Source organism: Physcomitrium patens, chromosome 13 (assembly GCF_059467195.1).
Source record: "Physcomitrium patens ecotype Gransden chromosome 13, ASM5946719v1, whole genome shotgun sequence".
Lineage (NCBI taxonomy): Eukaryota > Viridiplantae > Streptophyta > Bryopsida > Funariales > Funariaceae > Physcomitrium > Physcomitrium patens.
In genome coordinates this window covers 1,329,731-1,349,941 of record NC_143422.1, presented here as the reverse complement: position 1 = coordinate 1,349,941, position 20,211 = coordinate 1,329,731, and the positions used below count along the sequence as shown (strand labels likewise).

Here is a 20,211-nt window from a genome sequence, read left to right as displayed (position 1 = left end):
AGATTTTTGCAACTTATAAATACTTCTAAGTTATAATAAATACTTAGAAAGTCAAAAAAACTCTCTAATCTTAATATTTGTATAATTAAATGATTTAAAATTATATTTTTAATTAATCCACTAATTATGATGAATTTGTGGGACTCATACATACTTAATCTAAATATGTATATTTACAACATATTATTATATATTTCCAATCTAAATATATATATTTACAATAAATTTGTGGGACTCACACATATCCAATCTAAATATGTATATTTATAACATATTATTATATATTTTTTATTTACATATTTAGATTGGGTATGTGTGAGTCCCACATATTATTATTTATTTCCACATATTATTATATACTTCCAATCTAAATATGTATATTTATAACATATTATTATATATTTTTTATTTCTTCCTACAAATTATTATTAATATATTATGAACTTAAAGAACTTACAACATATTATTAAAATTCATGTCTTTATAAGTAAGGTGGTATTAAAAATATTTATATTTATTAATATATTTATTTAGATAGATAAGAATGAATAGAAATAATTAAAAGTAGATTAAATTATTAATATATTATTGCAAAGCTTCTTAAAACTTTGTAGATGTAGATTTGACTTTACATGTATATATAGGTGATTGATGTGTTAAAATTTTGGCCAAAAATTCACCACATATTATACATGTTGACCACTTGTGATATAAGTTGGCTATATGAATTGCATGTCAAAAATTTATCCTATAAATTAGACATATGTCTTGCAAGTTAGACAAGTGACATGAGACATATACAACTTTGCTACGTAGTTCTTTAATTAGATAATATATATGGAAGTGAGAGTGAAGCCTCCTTCACTCTTGTCAATGTTTTTTTCCTTCTAGTCTATTTTTAAGAGCTTTAAAAATATTTTTTAATTATATTATTTAAATTTTTATTCTTATGTGAATATAATAAATTTTATATTAATTTATTATTAAATATTTTATATTATTTTTTAATTATATAATATTTTAATCTAAATATATAAATAAAAATATCATAAGTAAGATAGAAGTATGTTAGAAGTAATTTAGAAATAACTTGAATTCAATCTAAATTAGCATATTTTTAATTTTTATAAGTATTACATATTTTTCTAAGTTAAAGTATATTTATAATCAATCCTTATTAGAAAATATTTTTTAAATACAATGGTGAAGTCATTTTGCCCAACTATTTTTTCTAAGGCTCATAATGATGGCCATTAGCCTTGATTTCGGATTTTGATTCTTAAATCAATAAAGATTGTGGATCTTAATTGAATTCTTTTAGATTCAAGAGTAGAAATATGGTTGCCATCCTTAGGTCTAAGATAAGAATATAAGTAGACTCATAGGCTTATTTGGTTGATACATCTTTTTTTTTTCTAAAAAAAAAAAAAAAAAAAAAAAAAGATAAAGTCATGCTAATTATTCACTGGGTTTTGTAAGTGGCTTTGATCTTTTTCTATTTCTTCTCAATTTCAAAAATTAATAATTAGAAATTCAGTTTAAAAAAGAAATTTTTTATATATAATAAGATGGTAAAATTTTAAAATTTAGATCTTAGATAAGGAAGAAATCTCTAATTTTTTGAAAGATGGTATATTATTTTTATAATTTGGTATTTCAATTTTAGAAGATTATTCTTAATTGCTCATAAGCTCAAAAAAATAAGAGATTTATTTTAATTTTTTAAAGTTTTAATAAAGTATAATTTTTAAAAATCTAAAAATTGCTTAGATTGAATCTAAGACTTGATAGGAGTACTAATTCTTGTAGTAGAAGATCTATTGCCTCCAATTTCAAGTTATTAAGAGAAAGCACAATTTTAAGAGATAAGATGAAGAAGATTAAGGCATCAAATTTTAGAAACAATAGCTAAGGCATAGAATCAAATATGAAGGTAAAATATAAAGCATATATATTCTCACAAACATATACATTTATCTCAATAATTACTTATATGATTAAGTAGAAGTAGGTAAGTATAGATTAATTTCATAAAATCTTTTAGTGAAGCTTTCTAGAAGCTTTATAGATGTGGTTTTGACTTTAGATGTATTTTTAGGTTGAAAACTTGACTAATAAGTTAACCACCTATTAATAGCTTGTAGAATAAGTTAACTCTATATAATAGCTTGTGGAACAAGCTTACCATGTGACACATACATAGATAACTTGTCTTGCAAGTTAAGATATGTGGCTAGCAAAGTCAACATATTTTGGAGGTCTTATGGAACATTGCCACATAGCTTCTAGTTAAGAGTATATATGGACACAAGAGTGAAGTCTTCTTTATTCTTGTCAATGTCGTTTTAGTCATTAGTCTTGTTTCAAGACTTTCTAGTCTTCTTGTTTTTGGCAATAGCCATACTAACTAATATTATATTATCTTTTGAATGACTTTCTAGTTTTCTTCAGTGACACAAGAGTGTATCGGAGATTCTCTTTCTTTGAGATTTATATCCTTGATAATTTGACAAGAGTGCTAACATATTATTTCTATCTTATTTTATAAGTGAGTGGATTATGCCACTTGTATTGTTGTATTTTGAAGGTTACGGACTACCCACCTTTTAAACAAAAAAATAATAAAAATAAAAATAAAAATCTTATTTTCTAACATTGATCTTTCCTTAAAGAGAGTGGATTATCCTTTTTTGTGGAAATTTTTATTTGAAGTTATGGATTATCCTCCTCTAATTTAACTTTTTGGATTTGTTTGAGTTGCCTATAGAAGGAAAGATTATGGATGTTATTCCTAACAAAAGTGAGAATAGATTTGCAACTATTCCAGATCTTCATGAACTTGACAACACTCTTAGAGTGAAAATCTTATGTATTTCTAATGTGAAACATGGAAGTACTATGCCTACATCGATGGAAGAAGTTCAAAGTCTATGACAAGAAGTTGTGCAATTGAAGGAAGCAAATAGATCAAAGTTACAACCAAATTTAAGGAGTTTTGCTTTTGTAATTATGACAAGGACAAGGATTAATATGCCTAAGAAGTTTGATGGAACAAGATCAAAATTTCAAGGATTATTGCTATAAGTCAAGCTCTATCTAAGGTTGCATCCTTTTCAATATTCTAATGGATTTATTCAAGTCGGATTCATAGGCGTACTTCTATCAAGAAGTGTTTTTTCTTTATTTGCACCTTTAATGAAAAAAAATTTGCGACTCTTTTATGATTTGAATTCTTTCTTAGAAGTTTTTATGGCCACATTTGGAGAAAGTAATCAAGAATAAGTAGTAGAGACCAAACTCGTATCTTTACAATAATGATCACAATCAACCACCACATATACTGTTGAATTCTAAAACCTTGCTTATAATATGGACTGGAATGAAAAAGCACTTATCAATCAATTTTGATATGGATTGAAGGATAGTATTAAAGATTTATTATTAACAATGCTAGAAGCAAAATCTTTGGAATAATTTATTTCTTAAGCCATTACATGCGACAATTGATTATTTGAAAGGCGCCAAGAACAAAGACTTGGCTCAAGAAGAATAAGTCAAGTAATGGCAAAAGCTTCCAAGTTTCTTAAAACGTATTCATCAAGGCCGGAACCAATTCAAATTGATATAATACATTTTAAACCTCTAACAAAGTAGGAAAAGGCTCAATGTCACTAAGAAGGTTTGTATTTATATTGTGGAGAAGCTAAGCACACTGCTTGATATTTTTGAAAGAAGCAACGTAATTACAAAATAAAGAGTACAATTACCAAAGAAGATAATGTGTCAAAAAATAAGTTTTTCTAGCTATAATAGGGGTCGTGCGGCTGAAATCATATGCAACACCTAATCAAGGTTATATTCTCTTTTCACACCTTTCACCTTGTTTTATAATAGATATATATTTAGGACCTAAAAATCACAAAATCTTTTCCTTATAAGATTTAGGAGCTTCAACCTGTTTTATAGATAAAGATTTTGTCAAAAATCAAAAAATACCTTTAGTCAAGAAAACTAAATTTGTACATATAGAAATCATAGATAATTGTTTGTTGTCTTCTGAAAATATTACCCATAACACTACTCCTTTAGATATAACAATTAAACATCATAACATCATAATAGTATTTAATGTAATAAGATCTCCTTCTAATCTAATTATTTTAGGATTATTATGGCTAAAAAAATATAACCCTCAAATAAATTGGATTTCTTGTAACCTTAACTTTTTTAGTAGTATAATCCAAGATCGAGTTTATGAAGTAGAAGTACAAAAGTCTAGTACATCAAAACCTTTACTAATAGAAGTGAGAGCTTTCATGCATGGTACAAAAGAAGGATCATCTTTTGTTATATATGCTATGTCCATTTCTAATGGTGAAAAAATGTCAAGTGGTATTCTTAGCTAACATCAAGAATTCTAAGACATTTTCGAAATGAAGAATGCAAATATTCTTCCAAAGCATCAATCTTATGATTGTTCAATTGATCTATAAGAAGGAGCTCAACCACCATTTGGACCAATCTATAACTTATTGCAAAATGAGTTGGTTGCATTAAAAGAATACATTGATAAAAACTTGGCAAAAAATTTCATACACTATTCTAAATCTTCAACTGGGGCTCCTATCTAATTTATGAAGAAGAAAGACAGATCTATGTAGATGTGTATGGATTATCGAGGACTCAATAAGATTACCATTAAAAATAGATATCCTTTATTTTTGATTTCAAGACTTCTTGACCAACTCAATCAAGCAAAGATCTATATCAAAATAGATCTATGAGGAGCATACAACTTATTTCGTATCAAAGAAGGAGATGAATAGAAGACTCCTTCTTGAACTAGGTATGGACATTTTGAATATGATGTGATGCCTTTTGGACTCACGAATGCACTGACTGCTTTTCAACATCTTATAAATGATGATTTTTTGTGAGTTTTTAGATGATTTTGTCGTTTGATATTTAGATAATATTCTAATCTACTCTAAGAATACAAAAAACATAAACTTCATGTTTGTTGTAAGTTACAAAAACTTAGAGATACACGATTATATGCCAAGTTAAAAAAGTGTGTATTCCACACTATTCAAGTTGACTTTTTAGGGTACATTATTTCCAACAAAGGCCTTATGATGGATTCCAAGAAGGTTCAAACTATTATAGATTGAAAGATTTCAAGATTAGTATGAGATATATAATGCTTTTTAGCCTTTGCTAATTACTATTAAATCTTCATTAAGACCTTTTTTCAAGTTGCAACTCCACTTATATGTTTGACTTGTTAAGACAAACTCGAGTGGAATAAAGAAACAAAAGCATCATTTGATGCTTTAAAGAAGAAGTTTACTTCTACACCAATCTTACATTGCGTGGACTTCTCTAAGGTATTTTTTATAGAAACAAACACATCAGACTCTGTTATACGTGTCGTGTTGTCACAAATGGGAATAGATGACATACTCCACTCAATAGCTTTCTATTCCAAGAAATTTTCAATAGCTAAGATTAAATATGAGATCTATGACAAAGACTTCCTTGTAATCATAGATTCATTTCAAGAATGGCATCATTATCTAAAAGGTGCCTCAAGTCCAATCACCATGTATACAAATCATAAGAACCTTGAGTATTTCATGTCAATACATGTTTTGAATGGTTGTCAAGCCTGTTGGAGCATATCTTTATCCAGATTCGATTTCAACATCACTTATTGAAACAAGGTCTATCAAATGCCCTTTCTAGATATACTTATCTTGTACCAAAAGAAGGAGATGCATCTTTTGATCAACAAAAAATGATTCTCTTAAAGCCCAAATATTTTCATCTTTGAGCAATAAAATCAACATTGACTATTGATTCAATCTTTGTGAAGCAAATTCAATCAAGTATGTCATCTAATCCTCTTGTTCATGATATCAAGAATACTTCCTCTAACTCCTATGATACTTCAAATTTTGAGTTCAAAAATAACCTACTATATTTCAATGATTGCCTATATATTCCAAAAGGCATGGCACAATTACGTGTCCTTCAAGCTTGTCATGATTTTCTAATAATTAGATATTTTGGATACAACAAGACTTTTAAGTTAATATTAAGAGATTTTTGATAACCTCAAATGTGGAAGGTAGTCGAAGACTTTGTACAATCATGCAATACTTATTCAAGATCTAAAACTCCTCATCATCAACCTTATAGACTTCTTCAGTTGTTACCTATTCCAAAACAACTATAGTCTTTTTTTTCTATGGAATTTATCACAAATATTTTAGTCTTAGATTCATATGATTTCATATTCCTAACCATAGATCGCTTCATCAAAATAGTACATTTTATACTATGTATAAAATCTATTTTAAGTAAAAAAATAGCTAAAGTTTTTATCAACAATATCTATCGCTATTATGCATTGCCAAAGGATATTATATCAAATAGGAAGATTCAATATGTATCAAGATTTTGGAGAATCTAATTCAAGATTTCAAAGATAGATATAAAGCTTTTTTTGGCTTTTTATCCTCAAAATGATAGGCAAAGAAAATGGGTGAATCAAATTTTGGAATAATATTTGAGGTGTACCATCAACTATCATCAAGATGATTGAACAACTCTTTTGCCATTGGCAAAGTTTGCATACAATAATTTAATACATTCTTCTACTCAAAAAATACCTTTTTTTACTAATTATGGTTATCATCCATGATTTGATACTTTTAACTTTTTAAAAGTTAATAATCCTTCGGCAAAAGATTTAGCAAATCATTTGTCAAAGCTACATGTAATAATAAAGATACAATTAAAAGAAGCTCAAAGATGACAAAAGACTAATATGGATGCCTATCACAAGGAACAACTACAATTCAACATAGTTGACAAGGTATGATTACTTCATCACAATATCAAGATTACTTATCATTGTAATAAGTTGGACTATTGTAGGTTGGGACTTTTTTCTATTTGTGAATAATTCAATCATGTTGCTTATCGATTACATCTTCCAAGGTCTATGAAGATCCACCCTATATTTCACATGTCCCTTCTTGAGCCATATAAGACAATGAATATTTTGAGAAGAAGACAAATGCCACCTCCTCATATAGAAGTAAATAATAATCAAGAATTCGAGGTAAAATAAGTCTTAGACTCAAGACAGCACCAAAATAGGTTGAAATATCTTGTTTATTCATGCGGATATGATATTAGTGAATGCACATGGGAGCCATGAAAGAATCTTATAAATGCAACAAAGAAAGTTGAAGCTTTTCATCAACGAAATCCATCAAAACCAAGATAAAGAATAGAAAATCTTCGCTATAAAAGAAACAAGATCAAAAGAAGATAACATTCTACTTTCTATCTTTTTTCGTAGTTGATGTATATTTGTGACCCTAAAGAGATGGAGAACCAACGACCAACAAATTCAACTCAAGAGCTTTCATTTTCAAACTTACCTAATGAGACATTGCAATTGTCACAACCTTCAAGATGATGAAATTGAGATGAAGATCCTCAAGAATGACATGTCTTTCCTTGAATAGATGGCGAGATACAACATATTTGGTATCATGACCTTGGAAGAGACTCCCACTATTTGTTGATTTTATTTGAGGTAGGAAGAACTCCTAATGGTGTTTCCAATTTTTTATTTGAAGGAAGTTATGAAGGCCTCAACAACGACAAAATAACAGGGTGGTCTTCTCGTCCTAGTATAGAACACTATCAATGATTGAGAGGGCCTATCAACTATCTTCAAAGAGAACAAAGATCAGAGTATGTGGCAAATATAATTTGTCGCATCATGGACTTTCTCAACATATGAAGATTGTTCTTCATACAACTCATCCCTAGAAAGAGAGATAATGTCATGGACATATATATTTACCTCAATAAATATCTACATGATTAGATAGAAGTAGATAAATATAGATTAATTTCATAAAGACTTTTAGTGAAGCTTCCTAGAAGCTTTATAGATGCGGTTTTGACTTTAGATGTGTTTGTAGGTTGAAAACTTGACCAATAAGTTAACTATGTGTTGGTAGCTTGAAGAACAAGTTAACTCCATACAATATTGAAATAGTAGTCTTAAAATAGATATAGCAATAGGTTTAGAATGTCAAACTCTTTTTGTTCATACTTGGATGATTTTGTTAGGTCATTAATCAATTACTATGAATGAAACTTGGATGAAAGGCTATAAAGGATGTAAAGGATAATTTCAATAAATAATTAAATTAATAGATAAAATTTTAGATAGATATAATACTTAGATAAAGTTATCAATTTAAATGTGATATATTTTATAGATGAAAAATTGATTAAAAAAAAAAAAAAAAAAAAAAAATCTATTACATAAATTGGATGAATATAGGTTGGATAAATTTTGATTAGATGGATGGATGAAGTTTAATTAATTAACAAATTTATAATTTAAATCAGACTATAATATATAATATTTAATTTATATTAATTAATTAATATTAATTTATATGTAAAAATTTTACGATATCTAATTAATTACACTAAATTATTTTTAAGTCTTAATAAGTGAATATTTGATGTATTGACAAAGCTTGGAATGGCCTCATAATGAAAAATTGACAACATGGTATATGCAAAGAAGATGCACAATAAGTATGGTAAGTAGAAATTGTAGAAGGAATATTGTAGAAGCATTACAAGTAATTTGATCCATACATAACGTCGATTGATTTCCAAACATGAGCTCAAGTTCTTAAGATTAGCATTTTCTAGGCCAAGTATTAGAACTTGTGCATAATTTTGTAAATTAACAAAATATTTGTTTTATAATTTAATTAAATTTTTTATAAAAATTAAAATAAAAAATACTAAGTAATCATGCATTCATATAAAGATTTTTATTCATATCACTCAACCAAAATTAAAGTCTAGTAAAGTGTTGAATTGTCTTAAGACTATCAATTAAACTTCCATGAATGAAATTTCCAATATTATGTCCTAAAATTTTTAAAGTGTCTTCTAGAGAAGACTCTTGTACACAAAAAAATAGTAGTTTATAAATAGCAAGGTCATGATTAGTGTTATTGGAAGATATTTTTTTGCAATATTAAAAACAAATATAAATATTATTTTTTTAAAACAAAATATAAGAAAAATTAGAGGTTTTCAAATATATATAGAAGTAATGTTTAATATAGTAATACAAGATATTAAAAAGGATGTTAACTATAAATTAAACATAAGTGGAAGTATATAATGTAAAAAGAATTTATTTTTAAAAAAACAACATTATCTGTATTAGAACCTAATTTATATATATATATATATATATAATTGTAATAATTTTTATAGAATATCTATTATAGTCTAAAACTAGTTGGAATTAGTGTTAGTGATAGTAGTAAAGAAGAGAAATTATAAAGCTATTTATTGATAGTTTATGTAGTTATTAGAATAGGCACATTGAAATAGAAGATCTTGGTAAGGTTATGCAATCTTTTAGAAGATGAAAGGGGTCATTTTTTTCACACATGTGTATAAAAGTATGATTAGTAGAAGAAATTCTATAAATATATATATATATATATATATAAATATATATATATATATATATATATATATTAAGAAAAATAAAAATATATAAAAATTAAAAAAATAACTGAGATAAAATTAATAAATTGCTAAAGAATTTAAGTGACAAGATTAGTATAAGAAGATTTAGACTTTATTATAAAAAATAAAAATAAAAAAATAAAAAAATAAAAAATATTTTATTATAAAAAATTTTAAATTCTAAGAGTTTTATTTGTATTCTTTTTTGGGAAAATAAAATTTTTGCTATTTTCTTGATAATATTTCAAAATATTTTCTTTACAATATTAAGCACACCTTTCTAATTCTAAATTCTTAAATTTCAAATTCTTAAATCCTAGATTTTAAATCCTAAAAATCTTCAACTTTAAATTACAAATCTTAAATCTTAAATTTTAAAAATTATACATAATTTCTTCATTCTACTTTCTTACATGTTGAAAAAATGATTTCCAATCAATATAAATTTTATATATATATATTATTTGAATATCAAATTTAAAGTTATTACAAAGAGAATTCTAAATCCAAAGTCAATAAAAGCCTAAAGACAATCTGGTTGTTATATTCTAAATATGGTTGATCTTGCAAGTATTAACTAATATCTAAGATATAGATAGATATTTACCTTACGAAGTTTAAAGGTGCCTACAACCTATTTAGCAAGTAATGATTTGGTGGCCACTTTTACTTCAATAGTTCTAATACTAGTTTTTTTTAAGGTAGACAATAAATATTTTTAAAAAATTGGATTTAGTTTAGAAGATAATATTGTTCCATGAAAAATTTCTCACCATAGATTCAATTCTACAAATTTTCTTCAAATACTTTGTGTATAGATTAAGAAAGAAATATGATAAGATGCAAAGCAAATTGATAGGTTAAATAGATATTTATACATTTCAAAATCAATAGGTGAAATGACCATTGTGAAGAAATGATACTTGCATCACTTCATTATATAACAATGTAATATTCTCAAAACCAATTTTTAATATTTTAACAATACTTGTAATAAATAAATAAATATTTTCAGAAAATCTAGTAGCAACCTAATAATATGGTATTTAGACAAGATCCTTAGACAGACATCTAAATAAATAAAAAATAAAAAAGACAAACTATATGGAGACAAGAGATAAAATATAGAAAATCATGTTAACATTCTAAAAATAAAAAAATCTAAAAACAAATTAACAAATACTTAAAATATATATATATATATATATATATATATATATCTCAATTTTGGATTAAATTAGTAGACACATTCGATGAAGGAGAACCCATTAAATAAAATTATAACATCCCAAAATTTGTATTTCTTACCTTAATCCAAAGCCTTTTGAAGTATAGGAATAGTCTCAAAGTAAGGAAACAGATTTTCTATTAATTTTAGCAAAGAATTCTAACCTGTCTACAGAAAGCATTTCAACAAGTAAAAAGAATTTGGTTGGTCAATGTTTTTTCTGGATTCAAATTACTAATTTTTATCTTGAACATACTGGCAAAGACTGTCAAGCATGATCTTGTGTTCTGCCGAATGATCAGTCACAACTGACAACTATGGGTGTATGTTCCATAAACGCTTGAAATGATCTGCCGCCAATTTGAAAGGCTACGATCAAATACCAGTTCTTGACGCAGGGATTTCATTCAATGTGGCGAATTCGAAATTAAACCAGCTTGCAACGCACTCTCCTTTGAGCTGTAAACAGAATGATTGCTGTCAGGTAATTTAAATTCTGAAGCCCACATGAATTCTGTGAAGTCGGAATGTATAATTGTGGACGCGCACTGGGCACATTCAACCATAGATGCACTGGAAGAAAATTTTAATTCACTTTCAGATTGTCATGGTATCTGGAGTCGATATCCAAGGGAAGATAATGACTGCTGGACTGATGAGCTCCATACCTCGAATCATCTTCCTCCGAACCGATTTGCGGATGTCATCGTCCGAGCTGTTACGATAGTTAGTGAGTCGATTGATCTTTGTTTCGGCAGTTGAACTAATGCGGCAAAAATTATCACCTGCGGACATCACAATCCAATTCAGTAACATTACGGAGTCAGCTCAAAAAGGGGATCGGCTGAACAGGAAATGTTATCTTGCTTACCTCCTGCCAAGAAACCGAGACCGATGTCGAGGTCAGAGTCGGGAAGCTCATCCAGATCCACTATTTCTGGAGGATTATACCGACCCTAGCGACGGACGAGCGATATGTTATATACGTGCACTGCCGTCTAGAATTCTCTCAATCAATTACATCAACCCAATGAGATCTATTGTACCAAGGATCAGAGTTGAATGGTTCGAACAATTTTATCAATGACCTTACCAGAGAATAGTATGGATTATGTTTCGGAAATTCTGTATAATGTGATGGTTGATTGGCTACCTGGTGGCGCATGTCGCTATTTTGTACTGGATGGGGAATCTCAGCTTTTAAATCTCTTTTGAAGCTGACAAATTCATCCCGCAAAGACTGAATCATGAGCTTCAAAGCGGTCTTATTTTTCTCTTCCGCCACTTCGTTGACCGCTTGCTGAAATTATCATAAGATTTCAGATGATAACATAGTTTTTTTATTCATATGTTTTCCGAATTCTCTTTCTCAAAACTACTCAAGATTGATCGGAACTTGTAGTTGAAAATACTTAGGTTACCTTCAGAGTTTTGATATCTTGGAGAATGGCATCCTCTGAGGCTTTGACGGCAGTATATATCCCGCTGTTCGCAGCTTCTTCTTCTTTGACCTTGCAGAAGCATTAAAATATCTTAGTGATTTCAAATTAGACATCTCCTATGACAAACAAAGAGTGGAAGTATAATCCCTCTCATTGTGAATCCTAGCAATTCATGATTATCAAGACTTGACACAAATCGTGTCTTGACGCGTAAATTCATTGTGAGGCCCTAATGTTCTGCGAAAAATGCATCTAACCAGCTTCTGAAGTGCGTCTTGTTGAATCGACAATTTAGATCTGTTGTCTTTGCCTGCAAAAGAAAACGGCGCGTCAGACATTTTTAACACTAATTAACAGTTCAGGAATATTCTGAGCGTTGATAGACAAGTATTTCATTATGAAGTCAACTGCAAAGTTCACTCGCATCTACTGTTCTTTGATGCTATTGGTAAAAAGTCAATAGTACGTTAAATTTCTTACTCTCAAAGCATGCTTCTTCAATTAATGTCTTGAACTGCTGATAATCATCACAAATTTTTTGAAGAACCGCTGTTTCTGCTTCCCACAATTTCTCCAAGTTACCTAATCTTCTCTCCAGCTCATCAGAGACGTTGCCTGATGCGAATAATTTCAATACGGAATGCAAGAATCACCACAACACATGAGGGGAGATGTCATGTGCACGAATAAACAGTGAGAAGGGGAAATGATAAACTTTGTTAAGCACGTAATTGAAATTTGACTGTACAGAACATACATTGTGGCCACGGACGAGGTGTGTTGTTTTGAGGTCCAACTACGCATAATGCAGCACTGGTGGAAGTCGAACTTGCAGGCGCACTTTGACTTCCTCCAACATTCCCCGGTGAGTTGCGGCGATTGAGACTCGTCGTCAATCCAGAAAAATAAGGAGGAGGCTTTTGCGACTGACCGAGCGCTATCTCTTTGCCAGTTTTCCACTACGTTAACGACAATGACATAGTTGAACTAAAATTAGGTAAGTGCTCTGGAACTTTTAATGAATGCACTGTAAATCACTAATTTAGAAGGAGCTTCAGACTTAAATGTTTCACAAAACTCAGTAAATGAACGCTTAAAATCCAGGAAAGCGCAACACAAATATTGCTGCAGTTATGCGTGACTCACTTGATCGCAACCGTAGTCCTCAGGTTGCGAATTCTGAGATAGCCGTAGTGTATTTTGAGATTGCGTAAGACATCCTTGCGAAAGGGATCGCTGACTCTGCGAAGAGTATGGATTGCACGATCGCGAAAGAAAAGGATGTTTAGACTGTGACTCTTGCTGTAAGCCACAATCGGCGTAATGTGGATTGGCAGGTCTTTCGACCGGCTTCGGCGCAGTATCATATCTTTACAAAACAAGAAAGACAGAAGATCGTCAAAATCTGGTCAACACAATGATGTTACGAGCAAACGATGGCATACAGTGAACTGCGTCCGAACAGTCGTTTGAAAAGAAAAAAATCAATGGGACTCTGCTACATCTTATTTTAATTTGTAAAGTGGCATGCAGATGTAGCGCTAAAATCAAGCAGACTCGGAGAGCTCGTTCATTAACAGTCACCGTAACCTTGAGCAAGTAGTGAGTGGGAGGGGTCACCAACCCTGGAAAACCGTGGAGAGGAAATGGTGAGGGAGCTGTGTGGCTGAGCAGACTTGATCCACCACCCAAGCTCAGGTTCCGCTTCGTCATTTTCTAGTTCAAGCTACTGTGCAGGTTGATCGGCTTTATTGAGCTTTACTTAGTCTGTTTACAACGGAGAAGATCAACACTGAACTAAGACGACTACGCTACCATCACAAGCTCGCTAGTTCTCAGACTAGAGTTCCCCGTTCCATAAGGTTCGAGAACTCTCGAAGTGCGATCCAGGCAGGTTGACTACGTGTCCTCAGACGACAGCACGACCCAGTATTCTAAGAGATTGATTCTAGCAAGCAGTGGTGTGCATCGTATTTACTGCGACTTTTGCGTGTTTCTCCAGGTGCCATGCTACATTTCATACAACGAACACATATTTTCGAGAATTTGAAAGAATTGATCAAATTAGATATTTCTCCTCATCCAACCAGGTTGCTGATGTTTCACATGTAGGCAACATTTTAATATTAAGATATCTATATGCTCATTCGCAGTATGCCGCTAGTCTACAAGGAGGCAGGTTGCCTCATGGTCTAAGATTGGGGCTGTCTACAAAATTCAGAGGTGAAATGAATTGTCCTACCCTTTAGTGTTACATATGTTTGTACGTGCCCAGCAGGGCATTGGACTTCTACCGACAAACTCTGTAAGGTTAAAAAAAAGAGCTTAAGACGCCGATGTAGAGATTATATGGGAAGTCTCAATTTTCTCAAAACATAACTTCGCCTGTCGAGTTGGTTTTTTCGCAGCATCTACACACATGACAAGCGGGTTCATTACCATTGCAGAAGTAACACTACACACTTCGCATTAAGATAGAATACGTGGACAAGAACGTGGATGACTAAACAGTTGAGAGAAAATCGTTTCGAAAAGTGACTTAACAAACGGACAGAGGAAGAGACATGTTACACACCTGCAGCAGAATTCTTGAGCGCTTCCCTGGCAGCAGAAATGGAAGCCTTCCACTCTTGATATGCTTTACTATTGATGGCTTTCCTAGACCTCTTGGCAGCAGGAATTACTAAGTCGTCTTCATTGTCTATGGACTCAGCATCACTTTCCGACGCCTCATCAGTATCACGAGACCTTTTGCCGGAGACGTTTACAGTAAGTAAATCTGCAAGGTGCAGTCATACGTTAGACATCCAATTGCAGTGAAAAACATGTAATCAACGCTCAGATTTACAATACAGGGGAAAGAATTGAAGCTACAAGCCCAAGAGATCCCCTGTGTATGTCGTACCTTCATTACTTTTGATGGTTTTGGGATCCCGTTTCTCTTTTTCCATACCGACCAAGTCAAAACAGAGGTCATTCATTGATGCAATAATCTGTGAAAACATCGAATATTGAGTGTCAGATATATACCTAATTCAATATATGTTTTATTTTCCACTTTAAACAATAACCAGACGCAAAGTAGATCACAGAGCTTGAATTTAATGGTACCACCAGCTGGACTGCCATGAAAAGGATATTAACACTTACATTTGAAAACTCAGGATCCGAAGCACCACAGATTTCCATGAGGCGTATCTTGTCTACCTTCAACTGAAAACAAGCACAAGTAGGGATTTGAGATTCTAAAGCCTGTGATGATGTTCGAGTATGCTGCTGACTGCAGCAACAGAATTACGAGAAATTTTTGCAAAAAGCTAATTTGAAGGGATCAACAGCTAACCTTGTTTTTCCTGGAACATAGAAAGAAAGCAGCGGCAGTAAATGCAGGTCGGCTAAAGTCGGCGCTAGTTCTCCTTGATTCTGGCAGGGCAGCCACGAATCTTTGCTTGTAACTGAAAATTTCAGGCTCGATATTAAGTATGGTGTATTCGTGAGAACATTAATCCCGTGAAGTGGTCGAGAATTCAAATTCACGCAGATCTATTGTAAGAAGAAAAATAGCATATAGTTTACCAGAAAGAGGAAAAGGTTTGTGAAACTTACAGGGATAGAACCCGTTGGACAGCGCCAATGAGTCTTATACATCCAAATTGAATTGCAAGCTCCCTTACATCAACCTTCGGCCTGCACAAATTTACGGAGCGCATCTATTAAGGTCTGACACAGTGTTCAACAAACAACATGAATTCCTACAACCATGTTTTTCAGAAAGGGTAGGAAGTTATCTTCCGAAAATAGAACAATCGCCATACTCAATTTATAAACACTGAGGTTACTTCCAAAATATGCTTGATGTAGAACTAAGACCAGTGATCGTTCTTAAGCCTATATCTCGGTGATAAAGTCAAATAGAGCGGATAGAAGGCTTCTGCGAGAGATATACATTCGATGTAAGTGAAATTAGGGATTGGACACAGGAAAAAAACTCACCTCAGCCCCAGGGCATTCTGCAAGGCGGTTAGAGACCTAACATAGGCCTTCTCCGACATGCCGCTGACACGAACAGCTTTCTGCCTATCGAGAGAGAGTTGCAACCTGGAACAATGAGGGTTTAGATTAGATTCACGATTCCGTTGAGGGCAGTGCAAAGTATTTTGGGTAGTACAAGATTCTGTTCATGCCAGGATGATAAGCATTGATGCACACTCCCCAGTGAATCACTTCACTATGTTCAAGTCCTTTCTGAAGATGCAGCACTCCGTGTTATGAAAAGAAAATTACTGATGTGAGAGGAGAAGGTGCTCACTCTCCGCAGGCAAGCTCGAAGCAAATAACAGATTTACAAATCTCACCCTGCAAGTAAGGATTCAACACACATGTGAGAAGATGCGGAAGGAATCCATTTCGACACCAGACTTGCAGCTTGACAAACGCATGTGTAAACGATTGGACAAAACGGGGAACAAACAACAGATCGTGTTGACATGAGCTCAGCAGCCGCTGTCCCAACTCAGAGACACCAATATTTATAGCCTAAAGTTCAGTCGCCCGAGGATGGTGCGAGCTACGGGACTAAGATAAGCACGGTCGAACGGATTGACAAAACATCAGGACGACAGAAGGAGGAGTAGGATCGAAAGAGACACACCACACCCATAGATGACGAATTGAAGTGCAATCTGCATAGTCGGAGAAGCTCCTGGGCCTTCCTCACCACTTTGGGCTGGTCAATCAACCCCAATTTCAATTGAAGCGATTTCATATCCATTACTACTAAGAAGAAGGAAAGAAACAAAGAACTCCTACCCCGAACCCTGAAACGACTTCAGATCCCCTGTGCAGCGACTGCCGCAGTAGCAAGACACTCCCCAGAGATGCAGAGCTACGATATTCGATAACAGCACAAAAATTCGCAATGAGAAATGCGACGTTTAAAAGCAAAGTCGAGAAATGGAGGGTGTTGAGCAAGAGAGCCGATGAGCTCGGCAGAGAAGATGAGCAACTAATGGTTGCGAGCGGGAAGGGGAATGGCGGGAGAAGGAAGTCATTCAACGATTCAACGACGACAGGTGAATGAGAGTAGCGCGGAACAAGAAGGAAGTGGCCGGGACTGTGATGAATGAGACGGGCAGCGCGGGAGAGCAAGGCTGGCGGGCTAATTTTCAAATTCTCACCTGCCACGCCGGTAGCGACTCCCGCGCAAACCTAGTCGTCTTTAAATTAGGTTTATAGGGCGAGACGTTGGGAGATCGAGTATTTTCTTTGCATCCGATGAGGCTATCACCGGCCCTACAACGGTTTCCCCTCTGTGACATCGTCACGTGAAAATACTCTCAGCAACGCAATTTCAGGTTTGGCATTTATGCCAAACCTATGTTTTCCTACAAAAATGTGTATATACATACATACATACATGATTAATATGAGAGAAAAAAATTTAATGCAATAATTGAAACCACTAGAATTGGTTGAATTGGGAATTATTATTTTATAGTTTACAAGAATACATATCATGCACAAGAGATTATTTTTAAATTAATATAAAATGGTTCATAAAATTTATAATGTAATGGTAATTATGCATGTGAGAATATTAAAACAAGTAAATTTCATATGATGCATCTTAAAATTTTAAAAAATAGTATTATGTATTTATTCACTATATATATATATATATATATATATATATATGATAAGGCGATCCAAATAAAGTGACCCACTCTTATAGCAATCATCCACACCCTCTTTGTTCTCAACCTTGCTCTTTTTATTCTTAACTCTCATTCCAACCTTGTTATCTTTGATCTCAACCTCCACCTTGATCCCCTTATTCTTTGTTATCTTCGACAGCAAATGACAATCCATAATTGGTATAAGTTATTCTTTTGGCAAAAAAAAAAAAAAAAAAAAAAAAAATTCTAAAGAAGGCATGTTGTCTACAAGCTTATCCAAATTTGTAGTATTATATAATATTCTTGTCTTCTTATGGAAATTAGTGATTCCTACAAGATGTATGCCAATAGAACTATTAGCTTCTACCATCTTTAATTGTAAGTACCTTTGTATAAAAGGTGATTCTTTGATCACTAAAAAAATAGAAGCACTATATATTCTTTAGTAGTAATTGACATAGGTAATTGTAGACTTGACAAAATTTGGGGCATAATTATTTAGTGGTATTCTCTTACATTTATAAGTTTGGAGAATAATCCTTCATCAGTTGTCACCTATTATTTGTATGATTATTAAAAATAAGACCATCTAAAACTAAATGATGCTTTAAAATTCCTATTAAGGATATTAATCTTCAAAAAAGAAATCCTTAATACACTCTCGTGTCACTTAAAGAACTAGAAAGTCACTCAAAGATGATATGATATTAAACTAGAATGTCTATTGTCAAAGCCAAGAAGACTAGAAAGTCTTGAAACAAGAATGAAGATTAGAAAGATAGTATAAGAGTGAAGAAGCCTTCATTCTTGCTTCCATACATACTCTTAACTAAGAACTATGTGGTGATGTCGTATAGGACCTCCAAAATGTGTTGAAATTGTACGACACATATCTTAACTTCCAAGGCAAGTTTTCTATATGTATGCCACATAATTAGCTTGTTTTGCAAGCTACGAATATGTGATTAACTTATTGACTAAGTTTCTAACCTATTAATCAATTACAAATACATGTAAAGTCAAAACAACATCTATGAAGATTCTAAAAATTTTTTCTAAAAAATATTATGAAATAAATTTATTTTTACCTACTTCTATTTAATCATATAGATAAATATTAGAATAAATATATATATCCATGACAGTTCTACAAGAAATTTAAGAAGAAATGAAAAATTTGTGGCATTCCAAAAAACAAGTATGAAGAACATTACAATGGCTCAAATATATATATATATATATATATATTCTTACTTGCAATAGATAGAAGAAAAAAAACTATATTTTTATGGAAATTTACACACAACAGTTAGAAGCTATATTATTGCACAAGCAATATGAAATCTTATTCCAAAAAGAAATATCACCTCAAATCCAAAGTTATGTCATGCCAATGACATGTCTTAGACCAAGCAATTCAAAGCCATATGTAAGACAAGCTACATTATAATTTCTCAATGCTTAATTATTGTATAATCAAACCTTAAAACTATACACGAACACTATTAATAAATTTATTAATATAAATCTTGTCTTTTATATATTTTTCCACCCACTCATTTGAGTACTATATTGGTATACAAAATTCATTTCTCTAAGCACCATACTTCAATTAACAAAGATTTTGAATGCCCTATATTCAAAAGGATTGCAAGAACTCTAATTTTTATTAATTCAGCTCTAATGATAGTCATAGTATATTGTATACAATTGCATGTTAAAACACCACATCCAAATCCATCTCAAAAAGTGAATAACACTCCAGAAGATGAAATGCATGTTATTTTGGTGAATTTACAATATTAGTCATAACTTTAGTAAAATATTCTTAAAAGACACTTCAATATTAAAAATACAATTCACTATACTATCTTTTGTATCATTACCAATACTTCATCTGGAGTCCCAAACTTTACCTTTTTATTCTTCTTTTGCCAAAAAAATGACTCACATTGACTGTGGATTGTCATCTGCTGTTGGAGGCAATAAAGAATAAAAGAGTTAGAATAGAAGTGAAGAACAAAGGAAGTCGAGTTAGGAATAAGCGAGGTTGAAATAAAAGCTATAAATAAAGAGAGAAAGGCTAAAAATAATAAAAGTATAGATGATTACAATGATAGTTATTATAAAGGTACATTGCTTTATTTAAAAATTGGGTTGCTTTATCATTTCCATATATATAATGACATACATATTAAACATAAAGAAAATAATTTCATTGTTATTAAGACATATGAGTAATATATATGAACTCAATTGAATTTAATTG

At 31.6% G+C, this 20,211-nt stretch overlaps 2 protein-coding genes across 3 annotated transcripts; both read right to left on the bottom strand.

Annotated features, from left to right (window-relative positions):
- Positions 1–10,851: 10,851 nt before the first annotated feature.
- On the bottom strand, positions 10,852–14,039 carry LOC112290263 (uncharacterized). Of its 2 annotated transcripts, XM_024536377.3 has the most exons (10): positions 13,892–14,039; positions 13,414–13,636; positions 13,025–13,226; positions 12,748–12,882; positions 12,525–12,577; positions 12,247–12,336; positions 11,979–12,125; positions 11,697–11,781; positions 11,494–11,610; positions 10,852–11,284 (listed from the first exon to the last, which is right to left on the bottom strand). In XM_024536377.3, the coding sequence occupies exons 1-10, from the start codon at positions 13,978–13,980 to the stop codon at positions 11,253–11,255; spliced, it is 1,173 nt and encodes a 390-aa protein (XP_024392145.1). In that variant the 5' UTR covers positions 13,981–14,039; the 3' UTR covers positions 10,852–11,252. The 2 variants fall into 2 exon arrangements, with proteins under 2 accessions (XP_024392145.1, XP_024392146.1); XM_024536378.3 differs by lacking the exon at positions 11,697–11,781 and having other exon boundaries at positions 10,936–11,284.
- Positions 14,040–14,302: 263 nt separating this feature from the next.
- On the bottom strand, positions 14,303–17,343 carry LOC112290264 (origin of replication complex subunit 6). Its single transcript, XM_024536379.3, has 9 exons — positions 16,919–17,343; positions 16,577–16,623; positions 16,261–16,365; positions 15,874–15,954; positions 15,611–15,722; positions 15,418–15,480; positions 15,173–15,260; positions 14,843–15,046; positions 14,303–14,678 (listed from the first exon to the last, which is right to left on the bottom strand). The coding sequence occupies exons 1-9, from the start codon at positions 17,036–17,038 to the stop codon at positions 14,593–14,595; spliced, it is 906 nt and encodes a 301-aa protein (XP_024392147.1). The 5' UTR covers positions 17,039–17,343; the 3' UTR covers positions 14,303–14,592.
- Between the last annotated feature and the right edge of the window lie 2,868 nt (positions 17,344–20,211).

Bases quoted from the DNA above. Each gene is read 5' to 3' on its own strand.
- LOC112290263 (XM_024536377.3), bottom strand. From the start codon at position 13,980: ATGACGAAGCGGAACCTGAGCTTGGGTGGTGGATCAAGTCTGCTCAGC. The intron at 12,883-13,024 runs GTATGTTCTGTA...TATTCGCATCAG, and splicing joins ACCTCGTCCGTGGCCACAAT to GCAACGTCTCTGATGAGCTG. The intron at 12,126-12,246 runs GTAACCTAAGTA...TGATAATTTCAG, and splicing joins AAGATATCAAAACTCTGAAG to CAAGCGGTCAACGAAGTGGC.
- LOC112290264 (XM_024536379.3), bottom strand. From the start codon at position 17,038: ATGGATATGAAATCGCTTCAATTGAAATTGGGGTTGATTGACCAGCCC. The intron at 15,261-15,417 runs GTAAGTGTTAAT...ATGTTTTCACAG, and splicing joins CGGATCCTGAGTTTTCAAAT to ATTATTGCATCAATGAATGA. The intron at 15,047-15,172 runs GTACGACATACA...TGCACCTTGCAG, and splicing joins AACCATCAAAAGTAATGAAG to ATTTACTTACTGTAAACGTC.